General features: G+C 41.8%; 1 protein-coding gene across 2 annotated transcripts in view; it reads left to right on the top strand.

Moving 5' to 3' along the window:
• CNTLN (centlein) overlaps positions 1–23,873 on the top strand; it is a 580,120-nt gene that overhangs the window by 396,315 nt on the left and 159,932 nt on the right. For both annotated transcript variants that reach the window (XM_077475235.1, XM_077475234.1), the window contains exon 19: positions 1,005–1,219. In XM_077475235.1, coding sequence (XP_077331361.1) covers positions 1,005–1,219 — 215 coding nt within the window. The remainder of the gene's footprint in view (positions 1–1,004; positions 1,220–23,873) is intronic.

Here is a 23,873-nt window from a genome sequence, read left to right as displayed (position 1 = left end):
ATAAAAGCTTATTTAAAGCTTATAGAAACTTTGTTAGATGTCCCCTGAGACCACCAGAACGGGGATTCCCTCCATAAAGCTCTTTTAGAGACTGTACAGGAGGGACTTCCAAACAGGAGAGGCTTGAACCTGCTGGAGTGATGCGGTAAGAGGCTTATTCATCTGTAGGTATTTTTGAAACTCGAACAATCCAACCTGTCAGGTGAGGATAAAAAAGAGAATGCAGCAGAAGGTCTCCCCTTCAAATTTATAGTTAACCAATCCAAGTCAGGTTGTGGGGGCGGAGTCACAACCCAGTGTGTGCTGCCATGAAGGCGTCAGGAAAATGTATTTTAATAAAAAGAGCTTTGCTATTGCTTATCACACATATCAGCTGCAAGCAAATCCAAGTGGATTATTGTAAAAAAAAAAAAAAAGTACCCATGCTCAGTTGATATTGAGCAAGTTTTTAGTTTCAATACATTTTTCATTGTAGAGAATAAAGGTACAATACCATTTTACGTTAATTGCAAAAGAAAAGTAATGTGTTTACAATTACAGTGTTAAGAAGGGGGGCGGGACAAAGAAGGGGAGCTGGTATGACTTGGCTGTGAAATAAGCTAAATTGTAAAGAAAAGGAACAGGATTATAACATTCATTTCATAATGGCACATAGTGAATGGGAAAGGCATGAAATCCAAAGCCTATGCAAGAGAATTTTGTAAACTATAACAGGAAGTAGCAATCCGGATGGTAATGTGCAACAAGGATGTAGTAGCCAGGAAAACCAGGTAATCGTCCATGTTTTTACAGACAGATACACACTATAGCTAAACACATGTGCAGATGGTGTTGAACTCACTGAAGGACCGTCAGCATAGCACTGCTGCCTCCATATGTCTTGTCTTGATGCTCTTACTTCATTCCGTAGCACCAGGTTCATTTCAATTACATTGTTACAGGAATAAAGTATTGTATAGTATTGTAATAAAAATTATAATTTTTACAAATGTTCTTATATTTAGCACGAAAGGACCATAAAAAAAAAAGATGCCCTTGCACTACTTCAGCATCGTTACTGGAAAGAATTGCATCTTTACAACACCAAGTATCTGTATTACATAGAGGGAAACAGGCTGCCACAGCCTCTGTGAGCAAGTTGAATGAAGAAAAAATAAAACTAGCAGCTGAACTGCAGCTGGCACACCAAAGATCTCAAATCAGCAAACAGATGGTAAAGGTAAGGAATGTTCTTTGCTTTGAATGTAGCAGGAAAATCTGTGAAATAATTGCAGTTCTCAAATAAGACACCAAACACATCAATAATATTGTTTTTTTTTTTTTTTTTTTCATGTTTTCTAATCTGCATTCATCGCGTCACATCTATGTGTATTTTTTATTTATTTTTTGTCAATTCTGTAATAAGTGAAAAGAAATGGGCACTATTGTATTCTTTTTCTAAATGATATACTTTGAGCATTTGTTTTCTTCCGACAATCTTCTCCCACCTGGTCACAATCATCTCTTCATTGCTGCATGGATTTCTTCCCAAGGCAAGAATGTTCTAGTGGGCAGCTGTTCTGTTTATCAATGCTGTGCTGAGTCTGCAATTTTATTAGCAACTTTAGACCTCACCAATTAGTCACTTAAGTGCCATGGCTCACATTATATGCACAATCAGCATAGAGTAGGCCAGCAGGAAGTCAATATTAGGTGAACGTTTTTTTTTTTTTTTGTGTTTCAGGCTTCTAAAGGTAATATTTTCCATTTTGTTTGAAATGGAAAAAGACACATGATTAGTGTTTAAAAATGTCCACAGTTTTGGGCAAGCTGCGTTGCCGTCATTATAAATATTTTGTATTGTCTATTTGTCTCTTACTGGTGCTTCATAATCTGGGCTTCTGAAATTAGGCTGGTTCATTATGGTTTCCAGTTGGTTTTTATTACTTACTATATTTAAGAATTTGCACTGCTTGGGGGCACATGCACAAGATTGCCCATGCCAACGACATGCTTTGAAGGTTCCCCATACCACCCACACAAAGACACTGCTATACTACAACATACACAACCTGCTCCAGCGATCCTGACCGCTCTCAGTACTAGCTTCACTCGCTCCACCTTCAGCAGTGGTCAACACCAGTATCAAGGTTATAAAGAAGACAAAATCTATCTCCCCTCTAAGATGGAGTCAGTCGCAACTCCTTCAGCAGCTTCTGCATCTCACAGCCTCAAACTCACTGAGGACTTTATCCCCCCTTCCTTTGTGGGTGACATTTTACATGTTCAGTCCCCGCAGCAGCTGCAATAGAAAATCTATTTCATGCTGCGGAAGACTTTGCGGTGCCAGATTATTGACCGCCTCTCTAAAGATATTAGAGATATTGGACAACATACAAGAAATCTGGAGGACAAGATGGAGCACTTTGGTTCAGTGCTGGAAGAACGAGTCCGAGAAGTAGCTGATATGCGACATGAAAATTACTTACTTGCATCTCTCTTGGAGGATGCTGAAAATAGATCCTGCCACTCCAACTTGCGAATACAGGGTCTTCCCAAACATGTCACAAACTTTCACTCTTTCAACAGCCGGCACCCTCTATCCTAATTGAGTGATTAGAAATGCATAGGGTCCACAGCGCCTCACCCACAGACCACCAGGAGGCATGATTCACCTGAAATTTTTTTGTTTTAAATAAATCTTCCTTCAAACTGCTAGAGCCTCTCAGACCCTATCTTTCCATGGATATAATTATTTGCTGTACCAAGATCTCACACCCCAGATCATCACCTGCCGTAGAGCTATGAAGTCTTATCTACAATTTTTTTTCAACCATGAGATCCGCTGCAGATGGGGCTTCCCTTTTTTATTCTCCTTTTTTCTTACTGAGGGAATCAAAATAGTGGTTTAACACTGGAAGAAATCCAAGACCACCTGGAACCCATTCAACTGTAGTCTTCAGACCTGGACCCTCTCTCAACAGGACACAACTGTTAACTCTCAAGGACACCATCACCAGATCTAGAACACATTATAATGCTCTTTAACCATGGGGCAAACCCCTGCACCACAATGAAGTTTCAGCAACTCCCAGGCCAGCCAAGCCTCAAGTTACCCTGGGTGCCATACACACCTCAGTGTATTTATTGTAACTGTCTGCACGTAGGTAAAATACTACCTTTTATAGTGCAAAACGCCCAGTTGTCTTTGCACTGGAAATCCTCAACTGTAAATGTTATTTTATGTTTTTCTTTTTTCTGATCTATTTCTAGCATTACCACATATCTTGGTCAAGTGGATATTTCTCTCGGTGAGATTAGTTTATCCTCCTACCAGAGTTCACTAGCTCTTCTATTCTTTGCAGGTTTATGCATTCCCCATTTTTTATAGTTCTAACATCTGCTGAGGTTTTTCAACATGAAGTGGTAATGCAGAACTCTTGTTAATACTGTAATAAACCTGGTCTTCTTTAAGTTACGCTTGTTGTCTTTATTGCCTGTTTGCAGATGGCAATAAGTGGTAAGAAAGTACAAACTTTTGTTTTTGCTTCCCATTTTAAATTGCTTCATTGTGATCACTGTTGATTAACCTGTATGTGAGTATTTTTCCCTAACAACCCATTTTCCATACCACATTTTGTATTTTGTAAACCTTTCTTTCTACTTTTCTTCCCCCCCCCCCCCCCCTATTTCTTGTGAGTGACAAGACGAAACATCAGGGAGTTTTAATAGGTTTTTGCAGCTAACTTTTAGGCTCTGTACACTATTGCAGATCCTGCAGGTAGGTACTTGCTTTTACAGGGCCTCATGCAAGATTCAGAAATCACTGTAGTGTGTTACTATGCCCCTATCAGAGATCAGATCCCTTTCTTTACTTACTACAAGTAATATATCTGTATTTGAAGGGAACACTCATTAACTGCAGAGATCTTACTCTGCATCCAACCCTAGATAAAACTGAAGATTTTCAGCAACACCGTACCACAGCTTTTACATTTCAGTTTCTTTTCAATCAATATAGGCTTGCATATCTACTTTATAAGAGCCCAATCCCACTAGATGTGAATATCCATTCTATTCTCAATCACACAATTCCTTTTCTAGGATCGACCACATTTTTAATTTCAATACTTTTTAAAGGTACTTGAAGTATGCAGTGTCTAGCAAGCTATATTTTGTTTGTTGGGTGTGGAAAGATTTTAAGATAGTATTGTGATATAGATCGTCTAGTAAATGGATACTGTGAGCATTCCAGTCTTTACTTGATAAGTCTGGAATTAAAAAGGAGAGAGTGGAGATCGGAATGGGCATAGAAATACCTTGGGAATCTGATACAGGAGCGGTACACAAAGTGTGCTATGCTTTCAGAGTAAGAAGTAAGATTTGTAAATGCTAAGTTTGTATACAGAGAAGCTAGCAGGTAAGCGTATAAGCATTTCCCATGTACCTGGTGTTACCCAATTTTGCTCAATAGAGATATCAATAAGTAAACCAGTCTTTCAGTTGTGTTCCTGTAGTAGCTGTATGATAGTCTTGTAAGTCAGCATGATGAAGACCTCCCACTATTCTGCTTTCAGCGCCGTCACAAATTGAATGACAATTGCACGTTCATGCTACACTGCAACCATGAGAAATTATCATTTGCTTCACACAAAAAGAGCTTTCTTTTTTTTTTTCCTAAAAAAAAAAACGGAACTTTTGGGAGAAAAAAGTTTTTCTTGGTTTCTGTCAGTACATTTTGCAAATAAGTAATTTTTCTCCTTTGCTCATGGGCGCTGATGAAGCAGCACTAATGGGCACTGATTAGGTGGCCCTGATGCGGCATGATTACGCCACACTTATGGGCACTGATGGGCGGCACTGGTGGGCACAGATAGGCGGCATTGATGGGCAGCACTGACTGGCATCACTAATGGCCACTGATTGCTGGCAGTTGTAAGCACAGTTTGATGCCAATTGTGGGAACTGGTTGGCACTAATTGCTGGCAGTCGTGGGCAATCATTGCTGGTACTGGTGAGCACTTAATTCTAATCAGGGCACTGATTACATACCTAGCTGTCCCCTGCGAGGAGATGCTGATCGGCTTTCTTTTCCTCATACTCTGTCAGTGTGAGACGAGGAGCACCGATTACAGGTATCTCTGTGTTTACATGTGACCGGCTGTGATTGGACACAGCTGATCACATGGTTAAAGAGCTGCGGCTCTTTACACAGATTGGGGTCACGCCGTGTCCTAGCAACACAGCTCGGCCGCGATTGCTGTGCTGCATGCCCCCGGGGCGCACAAGAGTGGTCATTCTGGGAGGCCATCATATGACATCTACCCAGAACGAGAGCTGCACCACCCAGCCGTCGTTTGACGGTGGGCGGGTGGCAAGTGGTTAAAGGTGAACATAAGGAAGCCAAATGGGATTTACTGGCTAGTATAGGTAATGTTCAAAAAATTTACAAAGTTCAGGTAGTATTTGCATCTTGCATGATTTTAACAAGTGTAAGCCCTTATCTAGGGAGTCAGTTACATGTGTAGAACCTTCCTTATAGGTAAAGAGGGTATTGATATTCTTTTGCATTTGTAACATTGCATTGTGAACATCTGCAAAAAATTGGAGAGCAGTGTTGAAAGTGAGGCTGCATTTCATATTTTAAGCATAAGCTGCTCCTTTACATAGAAGAAATGTATGCAGAGTAATACATCCCTCTGTACCGGTTACAGTAAGTGAGAGGGTCTAGGCAGGTGGCGGATTCCATCAGTGATCAATTCAGAGGGATTTAGTTCAAGAAGTAAAGTAATGAGAAAATTCATAGCAAATTTACGCAGCTCTGGCTGTTGACCTATTTCAGAAATTCCATCAATTTTAACATTATTGCGCCTTGATTTGTCCTCAAGATCTGCTAATTTTTCATTCATCCAGAGATTCTCGTGCTCATCATGAGCATCAACCAAATCATTGATGGTAGAAGCAAATGCTCCCATTCTCTTTTCAATATGATCAAATCGATCACCAATGACATGTATTTTAGAGCTGAATTTCTGCATTCAAGTCATCATATCAGCATACCGTGTGCATCTCAGGCAGTTTAGTATATCTTTTAATGTTGTATCCAATGCAGGTTGGTTTGATATGGGCAAAGAGTTAATGGAGTTCAGAAGATCTCCAATATGTTCCTGTGAACCATGGATAGCGCTCACCTCACATTACAGTTACATAGTAAGGTTGATTAAAGACACCAGCCCATCCAGTTCAACCAGAATGAGTGTGGGTGCATGTCTACAATTGTCCCTATCCCTGTACATTGTGTCTCATTAAGATACTCATCTATTATATTATTATTTATTTAAGGTACCCATATTGCTCCATCAATTTTATGCAACGCTCCACACATAAATTGCACACTCACATTGGTCCCTCAAGGAGCCCACAATCCAAGGTCCCCTACTCACATTCATATACTAGGGCCAATTTTTGGACAGAAGCCAATTAACCTACCAGCATGTCTTTGGAGTGTGGGAGGAAAGCGGAGTACCCTGAGGAAACCCATGCAGGCACAGGGAGAACATGCAAACTCCAGGCAGGTAGTGTTATGGTTGGGATTTAAACCAGCATTGTTGACATGACGGCTCTTCCATCCTGAAACAAGCTTTTTCTGGACTTACTGAGAGTGGAGTGTGAAAACTGGAAGGCTTTGAGATTGATGCAGCACTTCTGTGTGGAGATCTTTGTGCCTAGATAGGAGGAAGTGGTGAGTGGGAGCCTGGAGGGGAGAAGGTGATGCTGGTGCCATTTTGCTTATGCCGCTAGTGCTGTGATGTAAAGAAGGCTATCAGTTTGTGTGGTCTATGCTCCTCTTTCCAAATTCTCCTCATGGTGCTGACAGGTCTGGGAGATAAATCATGCTGTGTACTGGCTGAGAGTGTGAACTGTAAAGCTGTGAGCCACTTCAGATCCCTGCCTGCCACTCAATCTCTGGGTTCATGCAAGCATCTTGGCCAGTTGCTATCCATGTTTACCCCTGCCTCAATCAACCACACTTTTATTTCACAAGCCTCTGTTCCACGTACCATACATTCTAAGATGCACAATATCTCTTGGACGGATCATAGTGCAGTCCTACTTTACCCATTTAAAGACCAGACCTCTTTTTCAGACTCTGTGTTTACAAGTTAAAAACACGTTTTGTTTGCTAGAAAATTACTTAGGACCCCCAAACATTATAATAATTTTTTTAACACCCTAGAGATTAAAATGGCGGTCATTGCAATACTTTTTGTCACACCGTATTTATTATTATTATTATACAGGATTTATATAGCGCTGACAGTTTACGTAGCGCTTTACAACATTAGGGTAGACATTACAGTACAATACAATTCAATTCAAGACAGGGGGAATCAGAGGGCCCTGCTCGCTAGAGCTTACAATCTAGAAGCGGTCTTACAAGCGCACTTTTTTTTGGATAAAAATTAACTTTTTTGAATAAAAAAATAAGACAACAGTAAAGTTAGCCAAATTTTTTTTATATTGTGAAAGATAATATTACGCTGAGTAAATTAATACCCAACATGTCATGCTTCAAAATTGCGTCCGCTCGTGGAATGATGTCAAACTTTTACCCTTTAAAATCTCCATGGGCAACGTTTAAAAAATTCTACAGGTTCTACAGGGAGCTACAGAGTCTGGGGCTAGAATTATTGCTCTCACTCTGGTGATTGCGGAGATACCTCACATGTGTGGTTTGACCACCGTTTTCATATGCTGGCGCTACTCCACATATGCTTTCAGTTCTGTGTGCGAGCTCCACAGGGCGCTTTAAAAAAATTCTTATTTGTTTTATTTGATTTTATTGATTTTATTTTTACACTATTTAAAAAAAAAAAGACTGTCACTTTTATTCCTATTACAGGGAATGTAAACATCCCTTGTAATAGAAAAAAGCATGACAGCTCCTCTTAAATATGAGATCTGGGGTCAAAAAGTCCTCAGATGTCATATTTGGTGCTTAGATGCAAAAAATAAATAAAAAATTGTCATTTGAAAAAATAACAGAAAATGGCCCTTTAAGATGTATGGGCGGAAGTGACGTTTCTGCCCTGCTATGGTATGGAGATGGGTGGGGGCCATCTTAGCCTCACTCGTCTCCATACCCAGCCACGGACTGGTCCCGATCTCTGCCACGGCTCCAGTAAGCAGCGGAGAGTAGCAGAAGGGGGTGGCCCCATTCCCGCTGCCATTAACAGTGATTTTGCGGCATATCCGCAGCAGAGACCACCATTATCGTAAACAGAACTGCTGGCTCCAAAGATCGATACCTTGGTTGTGACAGCAGCTGCTGCCAATACCGAGGTATCCATCTTCAAAGCGCTGACGTATATGTTCAGGAGCCATTCGGCAAGTGGTTAATTATCCTCCATCTTGATAAGATCCTCAGAAAATTCATGGTCACTCAATGAATCCCTCCTGTCTGACCCATGAGTTGCTTTCTTCATTCATCTAACCCTCCAAGAATACATCTGGCTGAACTAGACCCCTTGCATCCAGTATGTCCAGCCAAACTATGGAAGGCACATAAGCCCACAGTCAGAATCCATTGCATACAATGTGCTACTCAGGGTAAATAAGCTAAACAACTCCATCACAAACTAAAAGAAGCCTTTCAACAACACTCCTTGACCTTTCAAACTTATCCCACAGCGTCAAATCATCATGCTCAACACCCTCCTAACAGACACAACTAAAATGCAAATCCATAGAACCAAACATACCATTACACTAAAGGAATTAAACAAAATGCTCTACTAACCCACAGACTCCTACAAAGCCAATGCAGAATATAAGCCCATTAGCCTGAAGATCAGTAACTATGGCCTCACAAGTAGTCCCTTTAAAATTCTAACTGCATTACAATCCCCACTTTCCAACATTGACTCAGCTATGGACACATTTCCTACAGTAAAAGCTGATTATCTGTTCTCCAATATCTTGCCACCTCCCTTTCCCCTAATGATTGAACCTCTGTAGACCTCCCCATTTTGTCTGAAAAAGTTTCATGTCATCAAGCAGCTTAAACCTAACAAAGAACTTGGACCTGATAGCTTCTCTGCCATTTAATATAAGAAGTTTACAGGCCTACTCTCTCCCCTCTTAACTACTGCTTTCAATAGCATTCTGAAAGACTGTAAATTTGGACCAGACACCATCTCCATGACACCAAAACCCTTTACTGATCATACCTCTTGGTCCAACTATCAAGCAATATCCTATATCCTGGCTTGGAAAACCATCAAAATTACCTTTTTTCCCATTTTTTTTTTTACTATTTCCTGGTCCTACCTGTTTCAATCCCTTCTGATATCCTGAGAATGTTCCAATGCCACATTATTACCTTTGTATGGCATAACATTAGGCCTGAAACTTAAGAGAGACACCCTTGTGCTTAACAAATACTCTGGAGGTCTTTGTTTACTGCACCTTTTTAGAATGTCTTTATGTTGACCATATCACTCAAATTTCTAAAAACCGTGCTAAATACGATACCACATTTTGAGTAGCAATTGAGACAGCTGCTATTTCCTTCAGCTACATAACCCCTATCACTAAATTTACAAGGGGTGTTAAAAATATGTTGAGCCCTCCCGGACCCCATCAAATACCATCAAGAGCACTAGACTGGGTTAAGCACGCCTCAGAAAAGGAATGGGTGGAAGTGGAGCAGGCTATGTCACCTTTCCCGCTGCCCACCCTGTTGTGGCAGACATCGAGCCCCCTGCAGTTCTGAAAGCACACCCATTGATCGGGAACACGCTTTTGGTCATAGCCCGGACGGGCTGTGTTGAGGTGATCCCCCCCCCACGACCTTTCCCCACTATCCCCGGTTATAGGCTCTCAGGAGTTCCCCGCTAGCATGTCCGGAAGAAGATTCAGGGAGTTCATAGATTCAGCCTGCAAAACTTTTGTCATGAAGGGCGATGGTTCTCTATCGAGGAAATCCAAGCCATGTTAGATCCCCATTAGACAGATGACGGGCTATACAGATTAGACACGTCCTGACCTCTTCGCACTTTCAACCTGACCGCAATCACTCGAAGTCTGCCTTTGAGAGGCTCTGCTTGGACCCTGCTTCCGCCTGCTACTTATTGTCGGTAATGTACAGACTAGTGGTCACACCACAAAACATTGCCCTAGCGGATGACCCGGCTCAGTGCCTACTACACCTTACCCCGATGTCGAGAAGTAGATATAAGAAATCCCTCATGATTCATCTTCTTAATGCAGCAAAAATTTGCATACCACAAAAATGGAAAAGTGAAGATCCTCCTTCAGTTGGGCAGTGGTTAGCTGTGATGAGTGAAATTGGCCTGATGGAACAGCTGACGGCTGCTTTAAACCGAAAAGAGGAAAAATACAATGAAACGTGGTTTCATTGGCACAAATTCTCTCAGGAATACAGGAGTCCCCCTGCCGCGGGACTGATGGGGCAGTGAGGTCCTCCATAATCTGGCACTCCTGCATCAAATGCCGTGGGGTGTCCCACCCACTCCTTAACCTCTGGGGGGGAGTGGGGGTCTTCCCCCCCTTTTTCATTTTCTTTTAAATCCCCCTTTTTTTTCTTTTTTCTCCTCTCCCCATCCCCGCCTTCCCATACCCCCTCCCGCCCCACCTTCCAGTCTTCCTTCAATTGGGACCTGGCTATGGTCCAACCCCAACACCCTGCTGTCCTCTGTTATTCCCTTTTGTCTCTGTTTTCCATTCTGTGTACAAACTAAAATGTTTCTGGATACATCAGACTAGGTGTGCTATCCTAAACCTGAGGAGTTTCATCACAGGCTCTTGAAAGAGGGCCAATAAAATGATGTTATGGTGTTTGGAGTAGTTCTTGTCCACACATGAACTGACTTTGGATTTGGATATCTACCTTTTGTATAACCTGTTTTTGTGATTTGAAATGCGAAGTGGATATAATTGTGTATTTTCTGTTGTGTTTAATAAAACCTCTTAATTGAAAAATGTGTTGAACCTCCATTTTCCCAATATGCCCCTAATGTGTCTTACTCACAACTCTGCCTTCCTAACCAGATTCCACTTTTCTCTGTCCTTTGAAGAGTGGAAACTAACAAAACTCACTCAAGTTACGTTAAATTAGACACTTTCTTACCAAAGACAGAGCCAAATTGTTCCAGTCATTGTAACGAACAACTGAACTCCCCAACAGCAAGTTCTTTCGCTACTTCAAAATATTTTTTTTTTTACTTTTTTACAATCCAGTGTTTGAAAACCCAATAACTATTCACTGCTTTCCTTTTTTGAGTGTAAATGTGACTTTGATACTCATGCATCAGGTATGATCTCTCTACAGCTATGTTCACATATGTGGACCTGGAACCCAGACCTAGGTCTAGCCTTGGGTGCAAAAGAATGGTCCCATATATGGGAAATCACTAAATCTTCTTACCATTTTTTTTTTGGCAGTTGAAACTAATTTTCAAGTTCAACACATAGTACCCTCTAAAATTACAATTGTTGGATTTAAACTGCTCTGTTTTAGGGGTGCAGATGAATGAAAAGTATTCCATATGATCTCTGAGCTATTTGATTACTTTTTCCCTTTTTTTGTAGTTCTTTAAGGCTTCACTTGTTGACAATTACTCACCTACTATATGTTGGAGAGGATTGTTCAGGCTTCCAATTTGCTGCATTTAGGATTCACTGAGACATATAAGCTGCATTCCCGGGGTAGGTTGCCTAGAATTGGAAACTGGCCAGGATCCAGGGTATACTTAATCCACCATTTTCTACCTAAATGTTTGATGAAATACAACCTTTGGGCATGTATCATCCACAAGTCATGATTGCAGAAGCATACGTGTATTATACAATAAAAAGTAAATGCTGGTCTAATGTGTGTCTTGCTAAAAAAAAAAAAAAATCCTTGGCCTTTCAGAAGTGTTCATTTAATTTCCCAATGTAAGTTGTTCTATCTTACATGTATGGTTTTGTTTATTATATAAAATGAGACTTGTATAGAATGGAACTTACTAAACATATTTTACTGTGCCATAGGGAATAGACCTTTCCATGGTCCATGTCACACTTGTTAATTTGTAACAGCATACGCTTCCTTCATATCCAAATCTCTCAATGATCCCCACAAGATAGTTTTGTTGGCAGAAACTAGAATACTACAGACAGAGACAGATGTTTTTGCAGTCCGTACTTTTTAATCCACTAAAAGTCCCAGTGGGTAAAATCACATGTAGATGAGAGCTTTATAAATATTGCATAAGTTTTGAAGCAGATTTTGTAGTTTATTCAACCTGACTGATGGCCAGCATCTGGTACCTAATATCCTTCAGTTCTACTTTTCTGATTTTGTTGAGATTTATTTGTCATCATAGGAATTGCACTTGCGTTTGTTTTACATATTACTGTCAACAGCAGGTTGGAAAACAAGGCACACTAAAGTTGCCTTCCCAGAGAACCACCAGTCCAGCGCTAAAGGCCACTGGGCTTTTCTGTATTTGAGCACCTAAGCAGGAGGTGAAAAAAAATTCTGAGAATATGGAATAAGAATAAGTATGTGCAGCTTACCTTTCTGGGGTGATAAAGGTGAGTTAGGCACCTCTCTCTGGTCATGTTAATTGGTATTGGGGTCCTTGAAGAGGTAATTAGAAAGTGGTAACATTTTTGGAACAAGAGACTTCTTTCTTATTTATAGCTCTAATTTTTAAAGAATTTGCAAAAAAATCCATTATCAGGGATCGTCTGTCATGTTCAGCTTCTCCTTATTCTGTTATTGTTCACTTTAAGGTACTGAAACATAGGATCTCAGGAGATCCCCAAACACTGATTAATTTAATTGAATGGAAGCATTTGTATTACTACTTTTACAAACTATTTCCACTTATACTGACCTAAACAAAAGTTTTACCAGGTTCTGTTTAACAGCTAATTTGTATTTTGCTACACAGTAAAAAAAATAAAAATCATGATGTGCTAATACTGTATCATAGGGGAAATAATCAGGCTTTCATATTTTTCAAGAAGAAGAACTTTAACACTTTATTTAGAGGCATAAAACCACCTTTTTTATTATCATGTACTGAAGTAAGTAATGATGGTATTGTAAGACCTCGCTTAGGTTTCTGTGGTCTATGAATGAGTGAGTGTTGACATATTACCAAGAGTGAATAAAGAGTATAAAGGATGCTACATAGTACTTTTCCATGGCTGTGCATGCTGTAGGATAGACCAGCACAGTTTGAAAAATAACATAAAACATGAGGGTTGAGCATTTTTTTTTTCTTTCCCTCATTCTGGTTGGTGACTATGATTAACCACGTGCCGACCAGGCTTTCTGACATTTTTTTCTTTACAAGTTTTAAATCCGTATTTTTTGCTAGAAAATTACTTTTAACCCCCAAACATTATCATTTTTTTTCTTTTTTTTTTAGTAGCAACCCTAGGGAATAAAATGGCGAACATTGCAATTTTTTATGCCACCCGGTAATTGTGCAGTGGTTTTGCAAATGCAATTAAAAAAAAAAAATACACTTTAATGAATTAAAAAAATACACAATAGGTACCCCAATTTGTTTGTATAATGAGAAAGATGATGTTACACTGAATAAATAGATAACTAACATTACGGTTTAAGATTGTGCATGCTCGTGGAATGGCAACAAACTATGGTAACTACAAATCTCCATAGGTAATGCTTTAAACACCTTTACAGGTTAACTGTTTAGAGTTAGAGTGGAAATCTTGCGATAGAATTATTGACATCGCTTTAATGTTCGCAGCGATACCTAACATGTGGATCGAATACTGTTTACATATGCGTGTGCTACTTATGTATGTGTTTGCTTCTGTACACGAGCATGGAGGAATGGGGGTGCTTTAATTTTTTTATTGTTATTTATTTAACTTTTTAGTATATATTTTTACACTGTTTACCAGTTTTTTTCTCTTTTTTTTCACTTTTATTCCTATGACTGCGGACATGGTACAGGAGATCAATGCAGCCTCGCTGGTGCCCATCGTATGCAGCCTGCCTGTGCATCACCAGTACATATAAAAACACACACACACACACACACATATATATATATATATATATATATATATATATATATATATATAAAACACACACAAACACATAAAACGCACGCAGACACCCACATATAAACACACATGTCCATACAAACATATATAGATTGCCATTTTAAAAATCAGCAGCTGCAGCATTATACCTTCGCTCTCCATGCTGGGTACTGCACTGTAGGGTGAGGCAGAGAGCACAGCACACACTGTGCTAGACATCTCTGTCTTGCTTTCAATTTCAGATTAAAACACAGCGTGACCGAGCTCCTGCACAGCCGATTTACACATTGGCTGGGGATCGGGGAGCCCAGTTCCGTATGCAGCCACCGCTGGGGAGGGGGGGCACACAGGCCCCCTGCAGCATGGGAGAGGAGGGAGGGGAGGAGGAGAGAGTAAGGGCAGGTGATCCACAATGACACCCCCACAGTGGGTGGCACCAGGAATAGGGCTCCGCCCAGCAGGCCTCACCCCATTTTCGGCACCATTATAGGCATAATTTCTCTTCCGGTAAATTGGTGAAAAGGCCATTTTCGCCCGATATGTTTTGGCGGCCAAAATTTCAGTGCATCCCCAAAAATCATCACTCAGAAGTGGCACTCATTCATAGTGTCCTGCGAGTGGAAAACTACAAGGTCCGACAACCTTTGCGGCTGTCGGCTTGAACTTTTCAATGGACAACCATGGGGCTTTGAAGAGCTGTGGTAGTTCATTGAGTCGCCCTATCGGAATGTATGGGTTTCTCTTACAAGGGTCTAGCAAGTCCATACATTGACAGATCTGCTAGAGACCTGCATGGCACCAGCCACCTGCTGATCGCTGGTGCAATGGTTTACAGGCTCCTGCTACAAAAAAAATAAATAAATGCACTTTTTTTTTTTTTAACCTGCAAAAAAAGTGCGTTTATTTTTTATTTATTTTTTAAAGTGAACTTATCCTTTAACAGTAAACATATATCATCTTAATAAACAGATTACACATAACGTCTGGAGGCCCCAGCATCAGGTTGTTTTGAGCAGATTATAAACATCTGCTTTAAGTCTCTGATTCTAGGAGCGTGTTTATGCAGTCAATGCTGTTTTGGACTGTCTATAACAAAACAGAACACACAGGCCCCAAATCTGTATCCAGTTCCTCCAGTTCTCAGAGTCTGTGTTTTTCGGGGAGACGTGATCTTGAATCTGAAGTAAAAAACTCCAGATTTTGCCAGATTTGCTGGTTGGAAGCCGAAGAGTGGAGAGTAAAAACCAGTTTTGCTTTTGACTGCTGGTGATTGCTGTGTTTGCATTGTTAGGTTCATTTTGGGGTCTTTCCTTGCAACTTTTTACCAACTTTTTTTAAACGGCCTTTTTTTTCCCCTTCCTTCATACTACTAATTAAGGGGAGGGGTTAATTGGTCACAGGTGCTTGAGGTCTTATATAACTTTCTGTAGAACTAATTTTTGAGCCTGCTTATCCTTGAGCTTACCACCTTTTTGCTTGTTGGAACTCTGACCAAGTGGAACTGGACTAAGTGGTGAGGTAAAAACCAGAGTTAAAAACAGGAGGTTATAACAGGAGTCTTCAAATCTGTAAGTAACATCCAAAATTTCCTGTTAGTAACATTATCGTTGTAACTGGGAAAATGGGGGTTAGCAAGATTGAAGGTTGTGTGCAGTGCACAGTATGCCACATGTATACACCAATTAAGGAACAGCTCCAGGATGGATACCGCTGCAGAGCGGGTTGCCCAGCTGTCTTGGTCCACGTTGGAACCAATGACAATATATGGAAGGTGGAGGTTCATTAAGAACCAATTTAAAGAACTAGACTGCAAGTTAGAGGGAAGGGACCTCCAATGTGATATTCTGAAATATTGCCTGTGTCATGTGCAACACAAGAAAGGCAAGGGGTGATTAACCACTTGCTTACTGGGCACTAAAACCCCCCTCCTGCCCAGGCCAATTTTCAGCTTTCGCCGCTGACACACTTTGAATGACAATTGCGCGGTCATACAAAACTTTACCCAAATGACATTTTTATAATTTTTTTCCCACAAATAGAGCTTTCTTTTGGTGGCATTTATTCACAGCTGGGTTTTTTTTCTAAACAAACAAAAAAAGATGGAAAATTTTGAAAAAAAAAAAAATCATGTTTAATAGTTTGTTATAAAATTTTGCAAACAGATAATTTTTCTGCTTCATTGATATGCGCTGGTGAGACGCCACTGGTGGGCACTGATCGGCTGCACTGATGGTCACCGATAGGCACAGTTAAGGTGGCACTGATAGGCACAGATAAAGTGGCACTGATGGGGACAGATAAGTCGGTACTGATGGCCACTGATAAGATGGCAGTGATGGATGGCACGGATGGGTGGCATGGATGGTTGACACGGATGGGCTCTGATAGATGGCACTTATATGTGGCACTAATAGGCACTGGTAGGTGACACTGATGGGCACTGATAGATGGCACTGATGTGCAGCAGCACTGTCCAGGCAGTGATTGTGAGCACTGACAGGTGTCACTGTGGGCACTGACAGGTGGTGTTGATGGGCAATAACAGGTGGCGCTGGTGGGCACTGGTAGGCGGCACTTGTAAGGGCACAGGTGGGCACTGAGGAGCAGGGGCACATCGCAGTGAGCAGGACTGATGTCCCGCTCACTGCCGCTGGTGATCGGCTGTTTGCGCGAGGAGAAAATATAGCCAATTACCGGCTGTGTTGACATCACGTGATCACCTGTCATTGGCTGACAGCGGATCACGTGGTAAGGGGTCGGGATAAACCCCTTACTCTGATCTGTGATCCAGCGAGTCATTCAAAGTGTAACTGCGCTGAAAATTTACCTGGTCAGAAAGGGGGTGAAAATGCCCTGTATTGAAGTGGTTAAGCCAGGCAAATACCTTCACTTTGTAGATTCCTACAGGCCTATCTCATTGTTAACAAGGTACATGAAACTTCTGGTCAGAGTATTGGCTACCCCGTCTGGCATCTGTCATTCAAAAACGTGTTCACCGTGATCAGTCAGGGTTTATTTAGTCTACGTCAACAGCGTTAAACATAAGGCATTTATTCCTCAACCTGCAGATCCTGGTGGATAACCCTGGCAATAGGATGGTTATATCACTCGACACTGCCAAAGCCTTTCGACTCGTGTGGGAGGTCCTGGGGAGGTTTATCTCCTGTTGCTCTACACGAATCCCACCGCTAGGCTACACATTAATGGTGATCTCTGACTCTTTCCGTCTGCACAGAGACACAAGACAGGGGTGCCAATTGTCACCCCTGTTTTATTCGCATTATCCCTGGAACCCCTGGCAGAGATGTTGAGTGTCGCCATTGATCTCCGGATTTATAAGAGGCCCTGTAGAGGGTAAAATCTTGTTATATGCAGACGGCACTCTCCTCTATTTAGGAGAGACCTCCACCTCACTGCAAAACGTGATGTCCCTAATGACACAATTCGGTTCCTTCTCTGACTTCTCCATAAACTGGAGTAAGTCAGCTCTCCTAACTCTAGATGAGCTGCCAGCTTACTTACCGGACTGTGCCCAGTCTCTCCAGATTGTCTCCTCCTTTAAGTATTAGGGGGTTCAGATCACTCCAGTATTTAACTCTCAACTTAGTCCCTATTCTTAGTAAACTACAAGTCAAATGCACTGCCTGGTGCAAGCTGCCTATTTCTGTCACCGGTAGAGCCAACCTTATAAAGAAGGTGTGTGCGCCTCAGCTACTGTACATACTCCATAACTCCCTGCAATGGATTCCCTGTAGATGATTCACACGCTTTGACACCATTTGAAAGTCTTGTTTGAAAAAGAAGATTGCTGGAATCAAACTCTCCACGTTGCAGTATAGTAAGGACCAGGGTGGCCTGGCAGTGCCCAACATCAGATTCTATTTCCTGGCTTCACAACTTCAACACCTGGGTGGCTGGGGGGAGGTAGATATGGCGGATCCTAGCTATAGTTTTATTCTCTAACACCCAGAGTCTCCCTACTGTTTCTCATCTTGAGGCCGATTTTGCCCCGATACCCTAAATCGATGCCCACCATACTTTTACTGACAAAACTATGGGCCTTTATCAAACACAGTCTGGGTATGATGAGCTTCATGGCATATACTCCATTATGTCCTAACCCTCGCTACACGGAACTACATAAACTAGAGGGGTCACAGTTCTGGGAGGCCAAGGGTATTCGCTACATCTCCAAACTCTATAATCAGACCATTTTTAAATCCTTCATGAACTTACAGGAGGAGTTTGGGCTGCCAAAACACAATTTTTTATAGATATCTAGATATAGATATATAGTACTCTCTCCTCGAGACTACGGGATGCAGCTAGACTACCGTGTAGATGTAGGTGGGAACAAGACCTGGGCGAGATTGGGGGTGAGGACTGGGAATTATGTTTGCAGTCTATGCCAGCCATCTCAGTCTCCCAGATGGGGTGAGAGGGTGACCCCTCTGTGTCCCAAATGTGAGGGGGCTAACGAGGACCTCATACATTTGTGGCGCTGCCACAAACTCTTCAGATACTGGAAAGCTATAACCAATATTATATCATCTGTTTATCAAACCACTGTTCCGTTACATCCAGTTACTTCTTTACTAGGTGCAGTTGATGAGGAATTGTTTACCCCTCCAGTTACTGTGGCAGTATTGAGATTACTGTATATTGCCCACAAGCAGATCGCTTGTTTATGGCTATCACTGCATAGTCCAACAACAAAACAGTGGACTGAGCAGGTAAATACCATTCTAATTAAAGAAAAGCTGATGTATCAACATCAGAAGGCTGCTAAAAAGTTTTATAAAATATGGCAACCTTGGCTAGACACCCCAGGCCTAGCACGCTCCCAACTAGTCCTCAGTTGACTTCTTCAAACTTCTTCATACTGACCATATGGCCGCGGTTGTAGACTGTTATGAGTATCCACTAGAAAATTGGCGTTCCACCACTTTTTAACCATAGTTAAGAACTAAGCTTATTTAAAAGCTTGCCACCCATCGGCCGTCATATGACAGAGTTCATGGACCAAGAATTGGTCGCTCCAGCGTGACCAATTCTCTTTGTTGCGGGAAATCCGTGAGAATAATCTTGATGATTTCAGTATTGATATTCAGTATGATTGCAGTACTTGGCAACAGGGAGAAGTCCTCAACAAGTTCTCAACAAGCATCTCCCCCCAGGCTCTGGGGATAATTATTCCAGAGACCTATTCTGCCATCATTCAGGTCCTGCAGAAGGACTAAATTAAGGTACGCTTTCTCCTTTAACATCACATTCTATGTACCGTATTTATCGGCGCATAACACGCACTTTTTCCCCCCCTAAAATCAGGGGGAAATCAGGGGTGCGTGTTATTTTTAACCCTTTCTGCCGCTCTCTTGGCCAATTCTCTGCTATTTTCGGCTGTTCTTGGCTATTTTCGGCCGCACTCAGAATGGCCGTGTGTGGCCGAAAATAGCCGAGAATGGCCGAAGATAGCCAAAAGCCGCAGAGAGTGGCCAAGAACTACCGAGCGCCACTGAGATACACAGAACATCCGCTCTGTATCTCGGCGGCGCCATTTTTAAATGGCAAAGACACTGACAAGACTACAAATGACTGACAAGGCTAAATGCAAGGCTGCAAGTGACTGACAAGGCTACAGTGCCTTGCGAAAGTATTCGGCCCCCTTGAACTTTTCAACCTTTTGCCACATTTCAGGCTTTAAACATAAAGATAAAAAAAAATTATTTTTTGTGAAGAATCACCAACAAGTGGGACACAATTGTGAAGTGGAACGAAATGATTGGATTTTTGAAACTTTTTTAACTAATAAAAAAATGAAAAGTGGGGCATGCAAAATTATTCGGCCCCCTTGCGTTAATACTTTGTAGAGCCACCTTTTGCTGCGATTACAGCTGCAAGTCACTTGGGGTATGTCTCTATTAGTTTTGCACATCGAGAGACTGAAATTCTTGCCCATTCTTCCTTGCAAAACAGCTCGAGCTCAGTGAGGTTGGATGGAGAGCGTTTGTGAACAGCAGTTTTCAGCTCTTTCCACAGATTCTCGATTGGATTCAGGTCTGGACTTTGACTTGGCCATTCTAACACCTGGATGCGTTTATTTGTGAACACCATTCCTTTGTAGATTTTGCTGTATGTTTGGAATCATTGTCTTGTTGGAAGATAAATCTCCGTCCCAGTTTCAGGTCTTTTGCAGACTCCAATAGGTTTTCATCCAGAATGGTCCTGTATTTGGCTGCATCCATCTTCCCCTCAATTTTAACCTTCCCTGTTCCTGCTGAAGAAAAGCAGGCCCAAACCATGATGCTGCCACCACCATGTTTGACAGTGGGGATGGTGTGTTGAGGGTGATGAGCTGTGTTGCTTTTATGCCAAACATATCGTTTTGCATTGTGGGCAAAAAGTTCGATTTTGGTTTCATCTGACCAGAGCACCTTCTTCCACATGTTTGGTGTGTCTCCCAGGTGGCTTGTGGCAAACTTTAGATGAGACTTTTTATGGATATCTTTGAGAAATGGCTTTCTTCTTGCCACTCTTCCATAAAGGCGAGATTTGTTCCGTTGTACGACTGATTGTTGTCCTATGGACAGACTCTCCCACCTCAGCTGTAGTTCTCTGCAGTTCATCCAGAGTGATCATGGGCCTCTTGGCTGCATCTCTGATCAGTCTTCTCCTTGTCTGAGCTGAAAGTTTAGAGGGACGGCCAGGTCTTGGTAGATTTGCAGTGGTCTGATACTCCTTCCATTTCAAAATGATCGCTTGCACAGTGCTCCTTGGGATGTTTAAAGCTTGGGAAATCTTTTTGTATCCAAATCCGGCTTTAAACTTCTCCACAATAGTATTACGGACCTGCCTGGTGTGTTCCTTGGTCTTCATGATGCTCTCTGCGCTTTCAACAGAACCCTGAGACTATCACAGAGCAGGTGCATTTATACAGAGACTTGATTACAGGTGGATTCTATTTATCACCATCAGTCATTTTGGACAACATTGGATCATTCAGAGATCCTCGCTGAACTTCTGGAGTGAGTTTGCTGCACTGAAAGTAAAGGGGCCGAATAATTTTGCACGCACCACTTTTCAGTTTTTTATTTGCTAAAAAAGTTTAAATTATCCAATAGATTTCGTTCCACTTCACAATTGTGTCCCACTTGTTGGTGATTCTTCACAAAAAATTAAAATGTTATATCTTTGTTTGAAGCCTGAAATGTGGCAAAAGGTTGAAAAGTTCAAGGGGGCCGAATACTTTTGCAAGGCACTTTAATGCAAGGCTGCAAGTGACTGACAAGGCTGCAATGGAAGGCTGCAAGTAACTGACAAGGCTAAATGCAAGGCTGCAAGTGACTGATAAGGCTGCAAATGACTGACAAGGCTGCAATGGAAGGTTGCAAATGACACTGATAAGGCTGCATTGATGGGCATTTAAATGTAAGTTTTTTTTTTCCTTAAACTTCCCTCCTAAAAGTTTTTTTTCTTTTAAATTCCCTCCTAAACATGGGGTGTGCGCTATACGCCGATAAATACGGTATTTAATGTTTGAAAATGTATTGTATTTCTTTCATCATTCCCTAATTACCATGACTGTAATATGCTTTGAATGTCCCCTTTGTCCTCATGAATGCTGGAAGTTTTTAAAGTTCCTTTTTTGTCCCTCATACATATTTGCCTTCACTAACCTCCCCAGCATGCTATCCTGAGCCTATACACACCTAGCCTAGTCACTTAACAATGCATTTTGTCAGCTCCATAGTAGTGCTTTCCCCTAAAAATCCCTAAAATATGTACAAATGTTATTTGTGTCCTTAAGTTCAGGCAGCGTGCCAGAGGCTTTTTTTGGGGTCACAAAATCATTTGGAACCCTCCCTCCCCCCAACCGCTAAGTCAACCAATACCAATCCTCTATCTTTACCAAACCCATACTATACCCATCTCTTTTATGGTCAGATTTGTGGATGAATTCACCAAAACATGTAGTGAAAGGGCCTGCCTGAATACTTTCTAATGGTACTGTTTTAACCACTTTCAGACCAACCATTTTGCTGGCTTAAGACCAGACCACTCTTTGAGATTCGGCACTGCGTTGCTTTAACTGACAATTTAGTGGTCATGCAACATGGCTCCCAAACAAAATTGACGTCCTTTTTTTCCCACAAATAGAGCTTTCTTTTGGTGGTATTTGATCACCCCTGCGTTTTTTTATTTTTTGTGCTATAAACAAAAAAAGAGCGACAATTTTGAAAAAACACATTATTAAAAAAAAGTTTAGGCCAATACGTATTCTTCTACATATTTTTGGTAAAAAGGATCACAATAAGCGATTGGTTTGTGCAAAATTTATAGCGTTTACAAAATAGGGGACAGTTTTATGGCATTTTTATTAATATATATTTTTTTTTTTACTAGTAGTGGTGGCGATCAGCGATTTTTATTGTGACTGCGACATTATGGCGGACACATTGGACATTTTTGTGACCATTGTCATATATACAGCAATCAGTGCTATACAAATGCGCCGATTCATGTGTAAATGACACTGACAGTGAAGGGGTTAACCAGGGGTGGCAGTGTAGGGGTTAAGTATTTCCTAAGGGTGTGTTACTAACTGTGGGGGTGCGTGGCTGTGTGTTAGTGAACACTGATCTCTCCTCCAATCACAGGGAGCAGAGATCAGTGTCACTTGTTGCTAGGCAGAATGGGGAGATGCGGAAGTAAACACCTTCCCCATTCAGCCTCCCTGTAAGGCGATCGTGGGTATCCCCGCAGTGATCAAGTCCGCGGGACCCGTGACTGGACTCACGGGGGTCCCGACCGGTGCACGTGTGATGGCACGGCGGCTTTCTTAAAGGGACGTACCTGTACGCCCATATGCCTGTCCGTGCCATTTTGCCGTTGTACATCGTGCGCCAGTCGGGAAGTGGTTAAAGTTGTGTTCTCCTATTATCTTGATAGGTAATTGTAGAATGTAAAAATGTGCTTCAATTTGGAGTGTGTGTATTTATATTTTTGTATTATGACACTTCTTACCTGTCCAGTGGGCTGCCAATAGTGTAAGTAAGGAGGCGCTGGCCAAAGTAACACACATTATTTATGCATTCAGCTCTCAATGAAGTGGAGAGGGTTACCTATCCAAAATATCCCCCCCCTAAATTTTTTACAGTGGGCCATCAGAGGGGGTGAGGTTTCCTTCAATGCAACAGGAATGGCAGACTGTGGCTTCCCAATTTGCCCAGCGGTGGGACTTTCCCAACTGCAGAGGGACAATAGATGGGAAACACGTCCACATAGTCCCACCCCCCCAACTCTGGGTCATACTATTACAACTATAATGGGTTTAATAGTATTGTGATGTTGGCTGTGGTGTCGGCGACATCTGATTTTCTCTATGTGGACGTGGGGAAGAATGGCCGGATGGTGGAGTCATCGCCCAGACTGAGTTCTACGGACAGTTCCAGAGTGGTGGCTTAGGATTACCTTAGGATTAGGATTGCTTAGGATTGCCACCTCCCGGAAGACAACATGGCTGGTCTGTCATTCATGTTTGTTGCTTATAAAGCGTTTGAATGAATGAATGAATGAAATACTTGTATAGCGCACAATGCGAAATGAATCGCCTCTAGGCGCTGTGGCGAGCTTTGATCATCTGCTAAAAGAGGAAGGTCTTGAGTTTTTTCCTAAAAGCCAGGTGATTTTCTTCCAGGCGGATGTTGATTGGTAGAGCATTCCATAGCCGAGGCCCTTGGACAGCGAATCTCCGATCACCCTTGGATTTATACCGGGCTTTGGGCACGAGGAGGAGG

Source organism: Lithobates pipiens, unplaced genomic scaffold, assembly GCF_037356315.1.
Source record: "Lithobates pipiens isolate NorthernLeopardFrog02 unplaced genomic scaffold, aLitPip1_a1.2 Scaffold_13, whole genome shotgun sequence".
In the NCBI taxonomy this organism is placed as follows: domain Eukaryota; kingdom Metazoa; phylum Chordata; class Amphibia; order Anura; family Ranidae; genus Lithobates; species Lithobates pipiens.
Note: the sequence above shows the minus strand (reverse complement) of the source record. Positions and strands in the feature narration are given on the sequence as shown.